Below are 21,619 nucleotides of genomic sequence, written 5' to 3'. Positions count from 1 at the left end.
AAAGGGACCTTTTGACGACAGTTTGGCAGAGTAGAAGAAGAAACTCTATGTTACCCACAGAACAAAAATAATGGAAGTTCTAAGGAATGGAATAAATATAAACAAACATGGCATTTTCATGGAAGAGAATACATAAACAATATAAACAAAATAATGATCATAAAGTCCAGGATCCCATGGGAACAGCAAGAAAATAACATCGGAGATACAACTTTTCCTGATAACATTCAGTTTACTGCCTATGGTCTCCTCTCGGTAGCCAAGTCACAATTGTGAAAGCCATTTATCATATTGACTCGTGCATTTGCCATCACATGAATTTACCGCATCAGGGATGCATTGCGTCTGCACGAAAAAAAACCTCGATAACCTCTAGCCTCTGTTGGAGGGATACCGTCGAAAAGATTCGCCATCGCCGAGCATCATCGAGGCAAAATACGAAAACTTCGGCTCGTAAAAGCTATGTGTCATTGTGAATTGGGTGACATGTAACTTTCTATCCTCCTCTTCAACTCTCATAAAACGATTTTCTGATATCGCAAAATCACAACACAAGATAGCATAGTATCTATTCGTCTGACTTAAGTAAACATACGTACATACAGGTTACCAACCTGTCGAATACAGTTCATAGAACCAAACAAGGTTTTGACTTTATATCGGATGGGAGTATTTACTGAACAGAGGCCGACAAAGTCTTATGACAATTGAACGACACGATTGCCAATGGCTCGTTTTATTGGCCATAAGATCAGCCAACTCCGACAAATACATCCGCATGACTTCCTACATATCGGAACGGCCTGAGTGATAGATTCAGTGAAGGTACTCAGTGAAACAGAGGAAACAAGATATGTGATTGACACCATAGCGATATGCACTGCATAGCAATATGCACTGAGAAAACTCCGATCCTTACGTGTTATAATGTGCAGATATATTGCCTGACTATCATCATACTCCGTTGAGTTGATGCAAGTGATGCAGCGCAGTTGGTCTGGTATAGTCTTCGTGTATCACTAACCTGAACCCGTTTTTAGAGCAGTGACGATAACAAATAAGTGATATTGTGCACAGGTTGCATCTGTGATGCACATGCCACAATATAGTACTATCCAAAGTCTATTCTTGAAGCAGGTCACCTGTGGAAAAGAAAAATGTATGATATAGTGACAAAAATCAAATATTCATTCAAATAAAACAACGACGAAGATAAATTATTTGATTGCCATGTCATGGGTACATTGATATGACCATATTTGGCAACAAGTCTTCGTTTCAATATGTATGTAGACAAGTCCACAGAAATCGGAATTTTCCATCATACTCGCTTGTCTGGACCATTACACAGAAATTTTCCATTCACAGCACCAGACTATTCAACAGAAATCGGAATTTTCCATCCACACACACTAGACTATTCCACAGAAGTCGGAATTTTCCATTCACACGCACTAGAATATTCAACTGAAATCGGAATTTTCCATTCACACGCACTAGACTATTCCTCAGATTCCTCAATTTACTTGCAGTCGTTTACATCCCATTTTCATGTCACTGTCACCTAAAATTAGTTTAGCAACCTGGAGGAAAGGTTGTTCTCACATTCCTGGCCGCTGGGAGTGCGGGATCGACAGTGTGGGAAAAATCGATCCCACACTCTCAGAAACCGTCCCACACTCTGCAGTAAATATTACACGAGTTCTGATTGGATGATAAATAAATAGTCTGTTTTGTTCCACGCGCAAAACGTTATCCAATGACACGACGAGTAACACACGGGCCAGAACTACAAAGTAAGCAGGTCAAAGTACAGTGGCAGACGACAGAGTTGTCACGATTTTTGATAATATTGTACCTCTCCAATATGAATTTAACGCATTTTAAGGTCATGTGAGAAAAAGAATCTCACACAACAAGGACCTGGGATCAGATTTCTCACACTCGTTGGGGATATTTTGTCTCAGAGACAAAATATCCCCAAGTCGTGTGAGAAATCTGATCCCAGGTCCTTGGGGGTGTGAGATTAATAGAATCCCACACCCCAACGGTTGGGATGGAATGTCTCACACGAGTTGGGGAATTCTGTCTCACACGAGCCGAAGGCGAGTGTGAGACAGAATTTCCAACGAGTGTGAGACATTCCATCCCAACCCATTGGGGTGTGGGATTATTTTTCTCACGTCCCTCCAATATCTTTAGAAAATTGCATTTTATTGTGGTAGGTTTATCTATCAAAACCAGCACCCGATTGCACTTGTTTCATTTGTATCATTCCGCAAAGAAAAATGAAGTTCCGTTCATTGATGAGCATATCAAACACGTTAACCATGTATATTACCGATATGGCAATTTTGTTTTGTTGGTCAGCCACAAAATTCTCCAGGTCATCTGAGGAAAATGTTGCGAAACAGCTCTGGTGGCCATCTGTTGTTGACATTGCGTGAAAGCTGTTGCCTGCTACAGCCTCGTGTGCAAATGGCTCGCTCATCGAAGTCTTTCGCTAACTGTATCGCTGTCAAGTCAGTTCTTGTCCGGAAAATATGTCGACGAGCGTAAATAGCCGATAGGTTTGTAATGGCCTGAATTCTCCCGTTACAACATAAAAGCGGTCATCCTCCGTGTATTTGTTGCCGACGCCGCGCTGACCGTACTCAAATCTAGAACAACCTGTTCACTCTGCGGTTCAGTCGTCTGTCCCCTATAGTGCCAGTTGTACATTACGCGATGTTCTATTCGTCAAATAATTCGTACAGAGAACTGGGCGCTGAGCAGAATTGACCAATCAACATACGTTTCACATACGAGGTGTTCGGTCGCGCAACAATACAGAGTGTGAGAACAAATTGTTCTCACACTCTGTTCTCACACTCCCAGCGCACTGGGGACGTGAGAATCTATTATTCCCGGGTTTGTTCCAACATCTCTAGTTTGCTTACTAGTCCTTTGCTACCCCTGCGCCCAAACCGGGTGAATTATTCGACGTATAGTCTCGTACTCAAAAAGTGGAACTGACCACGGTAAGAGGGCATAATTCAAAGTAAATACGTTGATACATACCTTATCAGTGACAAATACGTATCAAGATTGACCAAGAATAAAGTACGATAAAAGAAAACAAAGGGAGCTGACACTACAAGAATGTATCTCTGTATAAATATCTCAATGGAAACAGTCCATATCATTCTGTTAATTGCTCTCCCTAATGCCCTTCACTAGCTTGTTCTGCCGATCACCATCGCAAAGGGCTTATCGCCCTGACCAAATAACTCGTTAGCAGCTCATAAGGGAGTAAACGGAAAGGGTGAAACTCACAGGGTCCATGGCTAGAGGATGGAAGCAAAGAACCTGAACACTTAATTTATGCATGTATGAATAGATAAACAGGAATAAACAACGTATACTATTAGGTATGCGTGTATGCTTGAACGCCATTACGTAATCCTCTAAGTAGTACAGCAGCGATGGTGTCCACTTTGAATTTTCCTGTAAAGTAATGGATACGAACATGTTGGAGTCAAGAAGAAACATTTTGACCCCTTATGTCTTAAAAAATTTAGGCCAAATGAAGTATTTTCCTTATCATTGCGAGAGAAATCAATCGATTTTGAAGCGTGCATGTCGATATGTTACATCCTAGACTACACTGTCCCTGGTCGTTTGGAGTTTCTCGGGCGTACGCTGTAGCATTTGCTGTCCAAGCTCCACTCCACGATCTACGCGACATGTACGTGTTGCTTCTATCTCTTGACAACTTCACCACTAACGCGACAGTCTGCTGAAGTTTATTACTGCAATTCTACTATTCTGTTTCAATATCTAAATGCCACAGACGTCAAACTTCTTCTGACCTTCGCCTCTCTAAGGGACTGGTCAGTTTCTTCGACCCTGGGGGCGGTGGATTATATTTGCCGACGTCAAAAAGTGGCTGACCCCCCCTATTCCAAATTTTGAAAACAGGGTGACCCCTATTCCAAATTTTGAAAACAGGGTGACCCCCCCCCGCACGCGACAACTGTAATATGTAATAATATAATACTGTAATATAATATATATATATATATATATATATATATATATATATATATATATATATATATATGTCATATTTTACGTACATTTATATTTTAAGTCATTCTATGTTTTAATGAAATTGTTGGCATGTCAATCTTAAAGTTTGAATATAGTACATTTTGAATGAGCTGTGAATGTATTTCACACTTTCTATGCTTAACCAGATGTCCTGAAATGTTGTACAGAAATGGATGTCAATCATTAATATCAAACAGGAAAAAGCAGTAATGGGTGTTAAGACTTGCCAGCCATCCAATTAAATCTCCTGAGGAACAATAAAGAGGTATTTTAGCCAAATCTGATGTGTGCAGAGTCTGAGATGACCTTTTCTTGTAACATTGATATTTGTGCATGTTGCTTTCTCATACTGAATTCTCATAGAGAGAACAGAAAAGTATCAGGAATTTGTCATGCTTTTCATATGAAATGCAGATTTCATAATAGTACACTTTCACTTAGCAAACATCAAGATATCTCTGGCATATATCTCTGATTTATGAAAGTATGGCGCCCGAAGGGCGCGGAGAAAAATATGAAACATCCTGATATCTCTGATATATATGTCTTGTATATTAAAGTAATGCACAGGAAGGGTGTGCTGAAAAATGTCTGATATATTAAAGTAATGCGCTTGAAGAGCACGCTGAAAAATATTGAACATACATATATCTCTGATATATGTATGCCTGATATGTTAAAGTTGGGCGTGCTGAAAAATATGTCTGATTATTAAAGTTTCGCGCCCTAAGGGCGCGCCGAAAATGCAACTGGATGAAATTTGTGGCTGACATGATGCATTTTAGGCAATGATGAGCCTGTCGAAACTCAAAACACACTGACCCCCCCCTATTGGGCATTTCAAAAACATGGTGACCCCCCCATCACCAAAGTCAAAAACAGGGTGACCCCCCATGAATCCACCGCCCCCCCCCCCCAGGCCGAAGAAACTGACCAGTCCCTAACTCTGCCTTTCCTTCCGCCGCTCCCTAAAGGCTTCTATGGGTCATTTTATGGATATTGTTTCATCTTTGGCGGTGCACCCCCGTATTATTAGGAGTATTCCCCCGGGGCTCTATTTTTATCGTGTACGAGGAGCCAAATCCGCGCATGCGGGTGTCATCTTTCCTCAATAGTCATTTGATCAATTTCTAAATTCTCCAGATTCTTCCTCTTCATTATGCGGTTAAAGGCAGGAACCAGACTAAGACTGGAACGGAAACAGTGCTATTTGATTGGATAAAGCGTAGACGTCACATTTTCAACAGAGTCAAAGCAGTATTTGGCTAGACTTCTTTGCGAAGGTAAGAAAATTGAAAACATTTGATTTCGAAATCACCATCGACAGTTCCTAGAAAGTTGAACAGTCGTGTAGCGAAATGTTGGCAGCGATACATTTGTTACCTCTAACACCAACCCCCTCCCACTTATCAAGCACATGCCTCATATGTTATAAAAGATGAAAGCGACCGTCTTTTGTCTGCTTTGGTGTGTAACGACTCTTGCCGATGTCTGCAAATCCATGCGCCTTAACTGGTCCATTGTATCCTTGCTGACATGGAATGGTGGTTAAGACGGTGGCCTTGTCAGCTGTGGAGTAATAAAACTTTGAAACGAAAAAATTGTCAACAGACACATTATCCTTGTCATTAAAAGAGGACACTGTGTCTGTGAGCCATAGTTGACCATATTCTCTGGTCTGTCATGGCAGGTGCACTGTGGTCTGTAATGAAAGGTGTGCTGTGGTCTGTCATGACCGATGTGATGTGGTCTATCATGGCAGGTGTGCTGTGGTTTGTTATGGAAGGTGTGCTGTGGTCTGTCATGGCAGGTGTGTTGTGGTCTGTTATGGTCGGTGCGCGGTGTGCTGTGGTCTGACATGGCAGGTGTTCTATGGTCTGTAATGGCCGGTGTGCTGTGGTCTGTCATGGACGGTGTGCTATGGGCTGACATTGGCAGGTGTGCTGTGGTCTGATATGGCAGGTGCGCTGTGGTCTGTCATGGCAGGTATACTGTGGTCTGTTATGGCCGGTACGCGGTGTGCACTGGTCTGACATGGCAGGTGTTCTATGGTCTGTCATTGACGGTGTGCCATGGTCTGGGCTGACATGGCAGGCGTGTTGTGGTCTGTCATGGCAGGTGTGCTGTGGTCTGTCATGGCAGGTGTACGGTGGTTGGCGATTGTATCGAAAATACAACCGGCAATAGCGCCACTTTTTTGTAAGGACATCATGTAAATCTGTTGAAATGTGTCGAACGTTCATAAACATTTACATAAACTCTGAATTATTGTCATTTTATCGTCCTACCTTGCTTTGTAGAAGAAGACACCGCAGAGAACATGCAGGGACTTTTCAGCGAAATCTTGTTAATCCTTATATCGGTAACGACGGTAACTGTTTTGGTGGTTGGCAATGACGGTAAGTAAAATTTCACAGCAATAATTACTTTTTTGACTGCAAAGGTAAGTTTTGGGTTTGAAATTGTGACTCACCTCACTATACGAATTATATTGTTTGAAATGCAGTAAATGAAAAGTGACCCATGCGGGACTCGAACCCTCATCCCCCGAAAACATTTTGGACGCTCTACCAACTAAGCTAATAGATCAGTCGGAATTACTTTGGTCGGTCCTGTCACAGAGAGAGTCAGTGGAGAGTGTGTTTGTTTTCAGCCAGAAAGAAAATCATATTTGTTTTCAGCCGGAAACAAAGTTTGCTTTTCACTATTTAACATTACCGACAAGATGATCTGACCAACTCGCCAGACTCAAAAACCTTATTAAAGTTGACACGATTTAACAAAATGTCGCCAAAATGACTTGCCCACGGTTTGCCAGGGATATTCAGCGTCCGGTGACAATACTGCACTTTTGATTATTTACACTTGCCTGTGAAAAGAAATCGACAAAAAAGTAAATAAATAAAATAGATACATAATTATTGATTTTCCCGGAAGAAAGCACATCATTGACGGGACTCACTAGATCTTGTAGGCTGCGTGCATACAAAATGCCTTAAGTAACTGCGGTGTGGAGCTACTAATTTAAAGTCATCCTCAGAGTATGAAAATATGACCCTCAGAATCACTTTCCCTTCAACCACAGAGTTCTGCCAGTAATACACTTATTAGTAAATTGAACGAATAAGCTTCAGCAGACTGTCATGTAGACAATGGTTGATCACGAAAGCTGAGCCATCGATGACCGTGTAAAGATATGGACAGTTGGCAAGCGACGAATGGGCTAATGAACCGATCACAAGTTTTCAACATGGAGGAATTTCGTCCTGACTTTCCAAACAAATCTTTAGCAGCTCATATGTTTGTTTGATCACTTGCTCTGGTAAACATAAGATTGGAAGGAGATACTTTTCTTGTTTCAGGACATTGGATAACCTCTCCACAAAATCGTACTGTATTGGTCGGGGGTTCTGTGACGATAGGATGTCAGATCGAAAACCGAACTAGTGATGGGTTAAAACCAAGGTGGTACATGTACAGGAATGGGCTCAAGACAAAGCTTTCTGACAGTGGTGGTATAGTTGACCAATTTAAACACTCATATGATATCACCGGCGAAGACGTCGGCCAATACAATCTCAGAATAAAAAAAGTTTCGAGAACAGACAATACTACGTTCATATGCTCTCACATCAATGCAGACCCTCAGCACCAGAAGACACACGTCAACGTGATAAGTACGTTTACTTTCTTATCGTAAATATCGCTCTTTCCTCAGAGGTGTAAAGTGTTGAAGCACAATCTATACCCTCTCCTTTGGGTAGCAGCCCCCAATACCTTATTCGCCGATTTGTACCTGTTCGCGTTGACTATTCACCTTATATTAGTCCTTTGTTCTTCTTTCAAATTTGTTCAGAGATGAAGCTTATAAAGATCTACTTCTAAATTGTTTTCGGAAAGCTAGATCACTTCCCATACATTTTCAGATCATATACTTCAATAGAATAGCGGATGTGTCCACAGATTAATACTCAAGAATTATCTGTATCTTCAAACCCTTGCAGTCATGCTAGGAACACGTCTTATTTTAAGGTTCCAAGACAATAAGTAATTGACCTTTTTAAGCTAACAATCCTCTGGTGATTAATAAGCTCAGAACCACCCGTAATTTGAAATATTTCAACATTCAGCTATAGGGCACCTAGCACTTTTGATAAATTTAAAAGATAAAAAGATCCAATTATCCAAAATTAGTTCCAATTATTAATTGGTATAAGGTCAATTATTGTCTATGAACCTTAAGGGTACCATTCTCAGGCTGCATCATGTATTTTCCTACTTACTGGCTTCTTTGTTTTCTTTTCTTTTCTCTGAATCACCAACTCTTGTCCAACGTCTTTTTCAGGTCGATTTGTGTCTGTTGCCATGATTCCTCATGGCGGTGGTATCTTCTCATGCAATGGAACGCATGGTTACCCTCAGGCAATTCGCATGCTGTGGAGAATCAACGGAGTGGAAGTGTTGTCGACTGAGCCATGGTCCATCGAAACGACTGATGGATACTTTTCCAGCAGCAGCGTTTATGAAATCGATAATAAAGTATACAGTGGTGACATCACTCTTTCTTGTGACGTTATTCAGTCGGATCTCATAAAGAGCATGGCAGCATCAATAACTCTGAAAACAAGCAATGGAGGTAAGTTTTAAACTAAAATTACACGAGGAAGTGCTAGAGGATATTTACCATACAACAATCAAATCAAACATTTTCCAGCCTCTTCAAATGACAAAAATAACACTAAGGAAGAACGTGTGTTTTTCAATTAATTAGCTAGCGTGGAAGGTTTTTATTTGAACAAAGGTGTTCGGCCAGATGTTTTCATGTTCTCTATCGCTGGTGAGGGCTACCTTAGAAAATTGCAAAAATCTTCAAAACAATTCCTCGAAGGCTGGTGATTTGAATGGCATTCCAGCCAGGTCAAGAATGGTATCACTGCTTATCCTCTATTGCATATAATCGATTTTCGTTGGAATTTTTGGATATTCCTTATTTAAGAATGCACGAGTAGTCCCATTACATAAAGAGAGCAGTAAACAAGTCAACAAACATCGACTTGTGACAACTTTGTGTTTAACCTATCAAGATTATTGAAAACATTAAAAGTAGTACTTGAAAAAACCCGTTCAAGTATATTGAAGATGCACATCTTCTGTAGAGGTTTCAATCTAATTTCCGCATGGAAACGAATGAGGTAATGAGTGATGGTGATTGGATAGACGCGTGTGCCATGATACTGTCGACCACACGATGCCTAAGATCAAAATTAAGATTTTTTGCATTGGAAACTTCAATGAGATACAAGGGAATGGATAAATACTCGATAAGTGCTCCATGACAAGAAATGTTTTTAACAAAATTAAAGCGCGACTTCAATTCCCGTGTCGCGGAAAATCTTAAATGTATTCCAACATTATAGAAATTGTTAGCCTCTTCAAGTCCTTAATTCAATTTCATTGTGACTATAAGCTTGTGCATTTTGGTTTACAAGTTTAGCATAACGAACGAAGTCAAATTTTTAGCGCTCTCAATATAGATTGGTCGGCTTCTTACCTTCAAAAATATGGGTGCAAATCTTTCATTTCAAAACGGTGAGGCTATCCGTTGAAGAAAAGATCAAACCTGCTAAGATTAAATTAAGGTGATGAATAATAGCGCCCCAAGCGTCTCTCAGAATATTTCAATTTAACAGCAAACTGCTACTTCATATCACACCAGATCAATTTAATGTTTTACTCCTCTACCGGCCTTTGGTTCTTATGGACAACATTCATTTCTGATTTCAGGAGCTAAATTGAGGAATGATATTTCGCTGAGCATTAACAACTCAATCCGTTCACAAGCTTTTCAAAAAGGTGGTCGAAAATTACATGTACTTAATTTCTAAGGCTAGGGTATATCCCTGTTTCGTTTTGTGCTGTGTGATTGTTTGTGTTTTGCTCTTCCATTGTCAAGTTTTTGGTCGGGTGCCATTGTTTGTATGTGGCTTCTGCATATTTTTCTTTTGACGACCTCAATAGAAATAAGTATTTAACCGGTACCTTTTATGTCATCCCATATAAGTGATATTCAGTGAGTTTCTGTTTTCCCTTTAGTGCCGATTTTAGTGTATTGATGTTTGTAACGCTCCCGATTGTTGTTTTGAATATTTTGAAGTCAATCTAAGAATAAAAAGTAGATTTATTGTGAATCTGTTTGTGTTTGGAAGAAAGAGGGATGAGAAACTAAAACCAACGACACTAATCACTATCTAAGACTCCTGATGTGCTTTGTTTTTATTATCAGGGGCAAACACAGCTGATGCTACCACTATTCTCATGGCTGCTTTGACGGTGATGACTGTTTTACTTTAGGTAAGTGTACTGTGACCGTAAGGTCGTTCGCGTGGCACAGTTGTCGTTTGTTTTATTTTGTTTTTGCAAAGCGCAGATCATCCTTCTACAGGGAAGAAAGCAATCCTTATTATGGAGTTTCGGCTGCTTGTATGCCAGTCTCTAACATTTTATTGCACGTGAACGCACATCACTTAATACCTACTAAGACAAGTGAGTGGAACGTATTACTCTGTTGATAGGTAAAGGTGTGTCAAAAAGTCCTTGTCCCCTCGTGCTGAATGACTGCTAGTACATTACGTTGTCAGAGATCGGTCTCCATTCGTTCATGAAACTAATAATCGTTAGTTTATACCTCTGGAAGTAAACTCCATTTATTATTGATTTGTCAACAGGTTTTTTAAAGATGCTCCAGTGCAACATCACGCATGACTAATTCGGCGGAAACTAGACAGCAAAGACAACTTTTTAGAAAAAATACCACAGTGGGCCTTTAAAAGAATGCTGATGAAAGATTCGAAGACATCGGATGAAATTGATGCCCTCCAAGAACGTTAACTTAAGAAATTGAAACTGTCACGCCGAACATGACTTTATATGTCAGTCTTTTCGTCATGTGCTGGGAAGCTGTCCGCCTCTGCTTTTCGGTGATAGAAATACAGGTGCATGCAGTGTTACTTGGATAGTCGATTGAAGGCCCGGGATCGAAGTGTGAGGCCAAAGGCCGAACCTCGGTACCTTTAAATTTGGCCTCAAACTTCGATCCCGACGCTGCGCGCACCTGCGGATAGAAGTGTCATCTTTTGGAACTCTTTATAGCTACACAATATTGTGTCCCTCCAGGCCCAAAGTGGACGAAAGGAAACCTTGCACAACATAAAACCATTATTATGGATAATTTAGGTGGTTATACAATACATCTGAGAACAAAAGTGTATCTATTAATCAATTCAACCCTCAAAATAAGTCTTTGGGGTCGTACGTAGCGTTAAATCTGCCAGCGGGTCCTGAGTGAGCATTTGACAACCGACAACTCACTGTTTTATCGGCCAGTAAAATCCTATTAGGGGTGGTCAATTTGATATTATGGGGGGGGGGGGAGGTCTGAAAGATTTTCGAAAAAGAGATTCCCAGCTCGCAAATGTCACTGGAAAAAAATTAGCCTGAGAAGGCTTGATCAAAAAAGGTGGGACTGGAAAAAAAGCAATGCACAATGGATCCGGGAAAAATAATGCTACAATGCTACCTCATCAGTCTTCCAGACCTCCCCCCCCCGCCAGGATATTAAATGGTGCACCCCTTATATACTATTTAATGATATATTAACTGTCAAAATAAAGTACAGAGACGATGAATTTTTCAATCTGCTGTCAGAGTAATATCCCTTTAAACTTACACGATGACAAATCTGTAATAGCAAAATGTCTCGTTAAAGACAAGCAATGCAGTTATGAAAAAAGAAATATCTTTAGGGCCTGGCCAAAAGGGATTGGGAGATGTGCAGGATGAAAAATCATCAACATCTTTTGCGTAAAATTCGGGCATGACTTAAATGAAAAGGTTAACATTTTGTGACAACTCAAATTATACTACCTCCCAGCTGTGAACACAAACAAGTTCGCGTGTTCGACTGTCCTGGTCACCTTCTCTCAGGTGGCAACAGTCCATGCTTTAGCCAGTATTTGGAGTCAGTAGTATAAGAGGAGAGAGAGAGAGAGAGAGAGAGAGAGAGAGAGAGAGAGAGAGAGAGAGAGAGAGAGAGAGAGCCCCTGTCTGTGTATTTGTGTGCGTGTGATATTTAAGTAGATTTAATAGAGTTGTGACATCATTTAATTTTATACAGCAGCTGTTTCTTAACAAGTTTGATGAATAAAAAAGGAGAATTTTAATAAAACTTCGTTCGTGTAGCATACTTGCAATACCCATTCTCGCACTCAAGTCCATATAGGCTCAAGCTTTGGTATTCAACGTAAGGTAATTTCTTTTTCGCTTTACAACACACCGAAATGTGACTCTTCAAGTATAGGATAAAGCCCGAGTACGAGGGCTCTTCTGGTATATAAAGTCCAACCCAAGCCGCAGGCCGAGACATTTTATCGTAGGGTTGGACTTTATATACCAGAAGAGCCCGAGTACGAGGGTTTTATCCGACTTAAAAACTATCGCCCCTAACTGATATATTTTTGTTTTCAATGTGTTTACGTCAACCGTCCCCTTTGTCAATGTAACATGTTTAGGATATGAATTAAAACTTTTATTTGTGAAATAGCCTTCCAATGTAATGGAACATCTTATAAATGCCCTAGAGCACAGCGGATTTGTGTTGCAGCTGGTTTCCGCTGTGTTACCAAATTTGAATGTTAAAACGTACCAGATGTCTACAGAATATGACATGTTCACTTTTGACTGGACAGTACTTTACTACGGCGCTGTCATTCGTTTCTGGAATTTGGTGACCAAGGCTTTACGAGTAAATAAAACACCCTGCATTGAGCACTCTGATTGGTCAATCAACAGTAGATAGTTTTTAAGTTGCTGTTAGACACTTTCCTTAAAGACCGTGTAATTTATACAATGTCTTACCATAGTCACTTGTCTGATCGTGCATCAAGTTCTCTTCAAACCACAAACATACAGACGCATCTTATCGTAATTGTGCGTTTTAATTAATCTTATACATTCTTCAAATTTGTTATGTATTTTGATTATCGCCTTATAACTGTCATTTGACACAACTGGAGATGGTTTACAGGTTATCACTTCATAACTGTGATATTTCATTTCTTCATTCAGTCGTACAAATTCTTTTAATGAGAATCACTGTGCTAGGTATTGTCAGCTTAATTAAAGCCATTCTGGGATAACTTATATATATATATATATATATATATATATATATATATATATATATATATATATATATATATATATATATATATATATATATATATATATATAGAAAATATTCAGTGTTCACACTTAATACATTTTCTGTGACACAAGTTTGTTCGCATCTGCAGCTGTTTAAATGCCTGCATTTCGATCTTTCTGTCAGATCACGTGTGACTGATGAAGGACAAATGTTTTTTCGAAACATGTCTGTTTGTTAATTTGACACTGCAAGAAGAGAACTTCTCTGTTCTTCAAAGTCATTGCCTTTATGATGAACATACACAGTATCATTCTGACAACATATTTCAAATATTTATCATGCTCGGGAAAAGCTCAGATCAGAAATTCCTCTTTTGTATTTTAGCAATTCGAAACTATCGTCCATTGGGTTCACTGAGTTTCGTTTGTCGAGAGCTTGTTTCACAGCACGAAACGTTGGCAACAGTGCACGGTCCGGCCACCTCTGCCCTCCCCCTTGTTTCGCACGGCAAACGTTGGGGGCGTACAATTAAGGACGGCAGTCAACAAGCAACAGGTTGTCCGAGTTAGATGCACAACCTGGTTGTGTTTCAAGTGCTTTTACTGTGTAACTATTCCTTTAACTTAAAGAGAGGCCGTGTCCGATACGTCTGAGTGAAAAGTTAACCTTCCTAGAAGAAATTAAACCTTTCAGGTCGTATATATTTAAAACATTTATGCTGCTAAGTGTTATTTCAAGCCACATAATTTTCAAAATAAAGATCAAGCATAAGCGATAGTGCGCCAAACAAATGTTTGATCTAGGATTACACTGAAAGTTGTTGCAAAACATCAATAGTGTTGTATTCGAAACAAGAACGACGATTTTGTCATAAATGCTTTCATTTACACACAGAATATCAATAAACAGTAAATCGGTTTGGCTGTAGTAAAATGCCCCATCATATCAAGTATATTCGTTCAATTCAATATTCCAATATGTGCAGGCTACGATGCAAGCTTAAAATTTATCTCAACTCCAGAATTGTAAAACGGTGTGGGAAATGAGGGGGTCCACCGTGAATACTCATCTTCACCATCATCATGATCATTAGACGAAAATATATTACGGGGATCAAATATCATAAACAAACTTCCGCCTTTCAAAGATAAGTACATTTTGATACCGAGATCAACAGATAACAGAAACACAGAACCATCTTAAACGAAAAAAAAACACAGCAATTGGCAATTAGATTGGGGCAAGCATTCTGTTAACTCCGAAAGACCTTCAGATAGTTTGCGTCTCAAGACTTAAAAACGTTTTCTAGCACCTTCACAATAAAACTTTCAACATTCTCTCACCAAAGTAAGAATTAAAATATTGGGGTCGTACCTCATTATAATTTAGGTCAATCATTTAACATATAGAAAGCAAAATGTGAAAAGAAGTTCTTGCAAATTGAAAAGTACATTTTGGCACACGAAAAGAATAACTGGCACGAAAGTTCTTGCTGTTTTTCATGTCTTTGAGAAAGAGTTTGCTGTAAAATACAGAATGACACATCATTATGCCCCCCCCTCTCTCTCTCTCTCTCTCTCTCTCTCTCTCTCTCTCTCTCTCTCTCTGTCTCTCTCTGTCTCTCTCTCTCTCTCTCTCCCCCCCCCAAAAAAAACAATTCTCAATACTGGCTAAAGGATAGCTTTTTAGCTTGTAGGAGAAGGTAATCAAAATAAAGACATGCAAAATTGATTTTGTTCAAAACTTCGACATAATTCTTCTTTCGCTGAGGGAACATGTAAACTGCGTTTATTTTTATAACTTGTTCTGTAGACCCCTTCCCTGTTTTTTACCCTCTTTTGGGATCTAATGTTCTCTTCAAAAATCTATAAGAACGTACAAATAAGACACCAAAATATTGTGTTTCCGTTTATATGTCCTCAGAAAATAGGGTAGGTCGATCCTTAATTTTCTATTTCTACTTTGGTGAGGCCCAGCAAAAAACAGCAAAATTTGGCAAAATCATGGGTGATACATGTGAAAAAAAGTTTGAAGAGTTAGGAGGTTTCAAATAGGGTAGGACGGGTAACCGGAAACACATATTTTTCATTTGGCCTACATAGTTTCCTCAGTCAAGCTAGAATTTTGACAAAGCATTTGCAACGCAGTATAAGTTCTCAGTTGTCTGCAATAAGAAAGGAAGACTGTTTGTATGGGTAAAGTCAAGTGCGTTATTGCTTGTCATTCAAGAGCATAGCAACCTTTCCCACTACAGGTTGGTTAGCGTGTCGATCAATCTTTCTGTAATCGCATTCTTGATTACATGACTTATCAAACTGGCCTAAAAACTATTACTGTAAAATTACATGACTTAACAAACTGGCCGAAAAAAATTACTTCTTTTCAAATACCCCACTCACGTCCCGCAAAGAGGTGCAAAGCTGTTAATTCCAGGACATAACTTTAGCGTTGAAGAAGGTTGATGACTCGGCACACCCAAATGTCGGCCAATGCAGCGAATTACGCGTAATCAAAGTCCGAGATCGCGCTTTATCACTTTAATTCCAAAAGGCAGCAGTACAAAGATTCTCAGCACTTATGTTTCATCCGATGATTTGATTTTTTAGGGTTTATTTTCATGAGTCGTCAGAGTTCCGTGATGATACTAGTCTTTTTTCTTCCGTCTATCCTGAAAGACGTGTGGTGCCGCACCTAAAAATCTAACGCAGCCTGTGGAAAAAATTCATACAGCACAATTTATTCCCCAAGACTGGTTTAAAGTTACTATTTTTGTTTGATAACCGAACAATTCCCAACCCAACCCGGATTACACAAGAATATACTTTAAGGTAGTATGCACCTCGAAATTGAAACACTTTTGCTAAACCTTCCATAAGAAAATTTTAAATCATGCTCTTTCGAAATCAAGAATAAAATTCAGGGGTCACATGCAAAATTTGGTAATAGAGGAACAAACTACCCAGTCTATAACGGCACTCGAAATTCAAAGTGGTCGCTTTCTCTGTGTTAACTCAATGGGAAAAAGTAAATTTTCGATTACATACCAAATAAGCCGGCGACAACTTTACTCACTTCATGAGCTTCAAAATGAGCCCCCCCCCCTAGTGGCAGATTAAAACAGTCTTGTAAAAATTTGAGTCTAAATAACTGTCCCCGAAGCACATTCTACCTTAAAGTAAGCTATTTTCATCATACGGTAGACACAAACGTTGCAGCACATATCTCGCCATGGAAAGGGCAAATTTCGCTCACTCCTCCCGGCATATCCTATAGTGACATCTTGGTAAACTAAACTGATAATCAGCATTGTACCAGCCAATAATCCAAGACAAAGATTTCTGTTTTCTCTTTAGAATGATTATCTGCGTCTTACAAAAAACAGGCTCATCTCACAAAAGTGTTTACAGTTCATTTACCTGAAGGACTGTGTCAGCACCAGGGTGATCGTCATAGTAACAGTCATTAGAACAAGAGTAGCACCAGGTCTGTTGGCTCCTAATGATAAATTGACAGAAATAGGTCAATGACATGTAACATTCAGTTTCTCAAACTCTCTATCTTGTAATGCTCTATCATTGTTTTCAATATTCATGTATATCAAAAGGATTTGTAATTCCATGGGCTACTTTCATTGGCAGCGATTTAAAAACTTTCTTGCACTTAGAATATTTGGCTTATTTCTTATAGTTTGTCCAGCAGTAACTCTCAGTAATCTGTAATCTTGCATTCCTTCATACAGACATTAGTTAACTAAAATAATTTATTATTTTTTTCACAAACCTGCAGGGACTTTCAGGAATACGGTCTGGGTTATACTCTTTACGTGATCTGACTGGATAACTTCACACGTCAGCGAGACATTACCATGGTAGCGACTATGGTCCACTTCACAGAGGCTCCTGCTCGAAAATTTCCCGTCAGCCGTTGCGGTAGACCATGGCTCAGCTGAAGACACGTTCACTCCATTTATGTACCATTTCATCCGAATCGCAGCAGGGTTACCATCGTGTGCATCGCATGAATATGCATCAGAACCATTTGGTGTAATCTCAACAGAAGGGAATGGAACTGTTAAATGCAATGAGCAAGAGTTTGTCGTTCAGAGAAAGAAAGACACTCGACAATCTCCAAGAATTTGCCTCTGCAGTTAGGTTTGGTATGTCACAGAATGGAGGAAGAACACGATGTACATGTGCTACCTCCAAGGGCAGACTCATTACTATCTCCTATTAAACACATTCAAAAATTCCGACTAAGTCGAACAAACTATTCATACAGAGAATAAGTATCCCTCAGTCATCAATCACTGAAATCAGTTAAATTACGAGTTTTTGCTGTGACGACAGTTTTCTAAATACATGGCCGCGCACTCTGGTTCATCACTACATGGATTATCATGTTGGATTTATGGTGGGTTTAGAATGCCACCAGTCTGATAGAAACATAGGTAAATGCAAATTTAAAAGAGACTGTTTTTATGCAAATGACGAGGCCTTAAAAAACATTCTTCACCTGATAGCCAAGCCAAAATAAACAGGAGTATTCGTACCGTGCCTCTTAGGGTTATAGATACTGTCTGTAATACATTGTCCCGTCCATTGTTTTGTTAAAATACAAGAACTGATGTACTATACTGGTAATAGTCCAGATCATCCATCTCGAAAACAGTCTGAGATCATACATTACATCTTTTGAAACTTACAGAAACAATAACTACAACTCAAATGATCAGGAATGATACTCACTTATCACGTTGACAGATACCGTCTTACTCTGGGGGCTCGCAGCAACGTTGCCACATGTGAAAGTGGTGTTGTCGATTATCGAAGCATTCTTTATCTGAAGATTGAATTCCCCATCGTCTTCGCCCACAACAGCGTATAGATGTGAATCAAACGTCCAGTAATTCTCAGAAACCTGAGTGGTTAACCCGTTCCGGAACCAACTTGTTTTTACATCAGAAGAAGTACCTGCTCGGCATCCTAGCGTCAGGGAACCCCCAATCAACACAGATGAACTCTGCGGTGATATTATCCAACTCCCTGTAGAAAGGGATGAAAGACACCCTAACTTTTATTCCTTAGAAGCAAGCTATCAGTCCAGGGGATAAACTCAAAATTTACTCTAGAATGACTTATATATATATATATATATATATATATATATATATATATATATATATATATATATATATTTAGGCCTATACAGATAGACTGGTCATGACGGCAACAGTATACGTCTGTACCCCTTGGGACTGTGAGTCACCCCCACCCCCCAAAAAAACACACAACAAAAAACAGACTGTTTCCCGAGGCCGAAGGCCGAGGGAAACAGTCTGGGTTTTTTTTTTTTTGGGGGGGGGGGGTGACTCACAGGCCCGAGGGGTTAAAGACGTATGCTGTTGCCTTCATGGCCAGTCAATGTGTTTTATAACACACCTCATCCGTAGCCATGCATAAGAACGTACTATACACAAAACTTGTCGCATGCAATATGCTGGAGTGGTTCGGCAAGAAAATGTCCAGGGTGACGTCGCAATACTTCTTAAAACGTTCAATGCACCTTTGATAATCGTTTTTCGTCCGTTTCGTGTCCTTGTTGGAAACCAGAGCATTCTGTTCTTCTCCAGAAAGTAGGATAAACCTAGAAATTTATCGACTATCGTTTTGATCGGCCGCAGACGACATCTTTGTTTACACTCCGGTTCTCGCATGCGCCAATATCGTTTATGACGCCAGCGGGCATCATTGTTCGGAACTGATGCCTGGCAGACAACAGTTCCAACAAATGATGCTTGATGATGTCGTTTACGTGGATCGGCACAAAAAGAACGCTCCCACGTGACTATCAATTGGCGAATTTGAACACAGACTGCGGATGAGGTGTGTTATAATTTAAAATGTTGACTGTGCCGAAATTGTTGAGCGTAGCAGACGCAGCTTCATATAGACAAAGAGGGGCAGCCAATGTTTATTTGGTGAAATGTTGCAGTGATTGGAAAGCTACAAAACTAGGTAAATTATCAACATATATCAAATGCTGAATGCTAATTTCTTGGAAGGGTTAATGTTTATCCCTTCCTTTAATAGTTATCTGACACGGCCTGCCCATTCCAATAACTGTATGCTTCCACAGAATACAAGTTTACGTCACCAAATGGTTCATTGGTTGTAATATGACTGTTGTAAGGAAGTATTTTGTTGCGATGTAGAAGTCAAGGCTATTTTTTGCAATAGAACACAGTCAACAATTGAAAATTCTACAAGAATAATTTTCTTTTAAAACTCCGGGAACTTCCGCGCACGGATACAAAACAAAGAATGTACTTACTCTGGCCTAAATCATCAGTGTTACTTACCTTGACTACAAACCATCGGTCGCTGGCAATTAACAACAAAGCCCAGAAAATCATTGATCTAAAATGTTCATCCATGCCTGCTTGCTCCACCTTATTTGCGGATTCGGAGGGACCTGGTAAAGCGATATAAATGGCAGCAATTCAATATTTAAACGTCTGTTCCACTCACTCCGTTAAATAAGAGTCGTCTTTCAAACGTAAATTTCTTTCCAACACTTTGTCCATGAATTTTTAACATAAAAATCTAGAACGGGTTAGGAAATGTTTATGGTGTAAATTAACAAGACAATGATGCCCGGTAAGCATTGCAATCGGGGTTACACAGACTGGTGTTCGCGCCGATGAGATTCAGTCGATTTTTTTTTTAAATATACGCAACTTTGTCTCAGTTTGCTTTTATAGACCCATGCTTTCTTTGATACCGTGTATAACTTCGCGGTTGCGTGAGGTCATCAGGCATTTGCTCCGTACACAAATATGTAAGCGTCGCGTTCCTTGTTCAAGCGACCAACGACTAGAAATGATCGACACCTCGCCTACGGCGTATTGATATTATTAATGTACTTCAAAAGTTTAAACACGGTATTGTTGAGGAAAACTCGCTTTATTTGCGAAAATAATGAAATATTTTCTTGTGCAAGTAATTATAATATTATTCCCTAAGATTTTTCTTCTTTCACCTCGGAAATACAGTTAAGTAATTTTCGTGTCACCAAGAGTCTAGAACGAGCGGTCAGGCGGTAATTACGTCAATCGTATTTTCCTTCGCCGAAGGAAGAAACATATTCGGGAATAATATCCAATAGTCTCCTCCAATTTTATCTTCAATTTTCCGAGCCCTACAAATCTGCAAATAGCTCGTAAATTCCTGAAAAGAACGTTATTTTACCATTTACCTGTTCGTTTCCTGTTCGAAGGACCGTCGACAATAATCTTAACACAGGTTCGTCTGCACTTGGTGTTTAGTAAGCAGTCTATCGTAGAAGTTCCGTAGATATTTCTAGTCTTGCTAGCTGCGAAAGACTGCAGATACCTGGCTGCTGATGGACTGGGTACGAAATTTGAAATTATTAACCCTCGAGTCTCTGAACTCTCTTTTAACACCATCTGAACTATGCCATTTGGATTTATAGCTCAGAATTCCACGTCATTGATTTGTAAACCATAGACCCTAAAATGGGCCTATGAGTGGGTGGGTCATTGCGTGGGGGTTACTGTACGTACCGCCGGTGACGAAAACTTATTTCGCAACAAGTGTGCGAGGTCACTTCTTAATTCTTGTGCTCCGTTTTGAGAGGCAAGTTTCCACTGACCTATGGTTGTTCAAAAGGAGATACGACACAAACACTAGAAACGAATCAAGGAATATACTCTTGTTAAGTTAATACTATTCAGAATGAAAGGCATATGTTTTGAAAGAGTGATATTTGACAGAACTTGTTTGTTATGTATCACTATAGGGAAAAAGTGTGTGACTAGACTAGACTAGACTAGACTTGATGATTCTCGCCAGTTAATTTCAATTCTCGCAGTACTTAGTGAGAATTTCCATTCTCACCGGTGAGAATTTGTTCTCACACTTGATTCTCGCCAAGGAGTGCATTTCTCACCAATCTCCAGTGGAGATTAAAATTTTCTCACCGACACAGCGGTGAGAATAAGAACAGATTCTCACCGATTGCGAGAAAGCGTCAGTTTCTCGCTCTAGTAACGCATTTTTCCCTATAGTGTATGTTAGTATCAAGTAAAACGTTATTTGATTAATAGTAATCCTCATTACGGCGTATCTAGATTGTGTACTGAACTTGAACTAGAGTGCCATGTTCGCATCATATTCATAACCCTTGTAAATGCCATGCACGTGTTACAGTGGTAACAATAGTGCACTGGTTGACGTTTTCATTTATGCTTGAATTCTTAAAATGTATAATTATGGATAAAAAGACCTTTCAGACTTTATAAAAGAC

At 39.6% G+C, this 21,619-nt stretch overlaps 2 protein-coding genes across 2 annotated transcripts; one reads left to right on the top strand and one right to left on the bottom strand.

Moving 5' to 3' along the window:
* The first annotated feature begins 5,203 nt into the window (after positions 1 to 5,203).
* LOC139152797 (uncharacterized) lies at positions 5,204 to 12,918 on the top strand. Its single transcript, XM_070726135.1, has 6 exons — positions 5,204 to 5,375; positions 6,393 to 6,491; positions 7,455 to 7,769; positions 8,438 to 8,728; positions 10,376 to 10,443; positions 10,818 to 12,918. Exons 2-5 carry the CDS (start codon positions 6,413 to 6,415, stop codon positions 10,441 to 10,443), a joined length of 753 nt encoding a protein of 250 aa, XP_070582236.1. The 5' UTR covers positions 5,204 to 5,375; positions 6,393 to 6,412; the 3' UTR covers positions 10,818 to 12,918.
* A 2,047-nt stretch (positions 12,919 to 14,965) lies between these two features.
* Positions 14,966 to 19,007, bottom strand: LOC139114950 (kin of IRRE-like protein 1). Its single transcript, XM_070676868.1, has 5 exons — positions 18,992 to 19,007; positions 18,040 to 18,336; positions 17,075 to 17,362; positions 16,711 to 16,789; positions 14,966 to 16,003 (listed from the first exon to the last, which is right to left on the bottom strand). The coding sequence occupies exons 1-5, from the start codon at positions 19,005 to 19,007 to the stop codon at positions 15,994 to 15,996; spliced, it is 690 nt and encodes a 229-aa protein (XP_070532969.1). The 3' UTR covers positions 14,966 to 15,993.
* Between the last annotated feature and the right edge of the window lie 2,612 nt (positions 19,008 to 21,619).

The sequence above is a fragment of the Ptychodera flava genome, chromosome 16 (genome assembly GCF_041260155.1).
Source record: "Ptychodera flava strain L36383 chromosome 16, AS_Pfla_20210202, whole genome shotgun sequence".
Lineage (NCBI taxonomy): Eukaryota > Metazoa > Hemichordata > Enteropneusta > Ptychoderidae > Ptychodera > Ptychodera flava.
The sequence above is the reverse complement of the archived record's forward strand: the minus strand, read 5'-3'. Positions and strand labels throughout refer to the sequence as shown.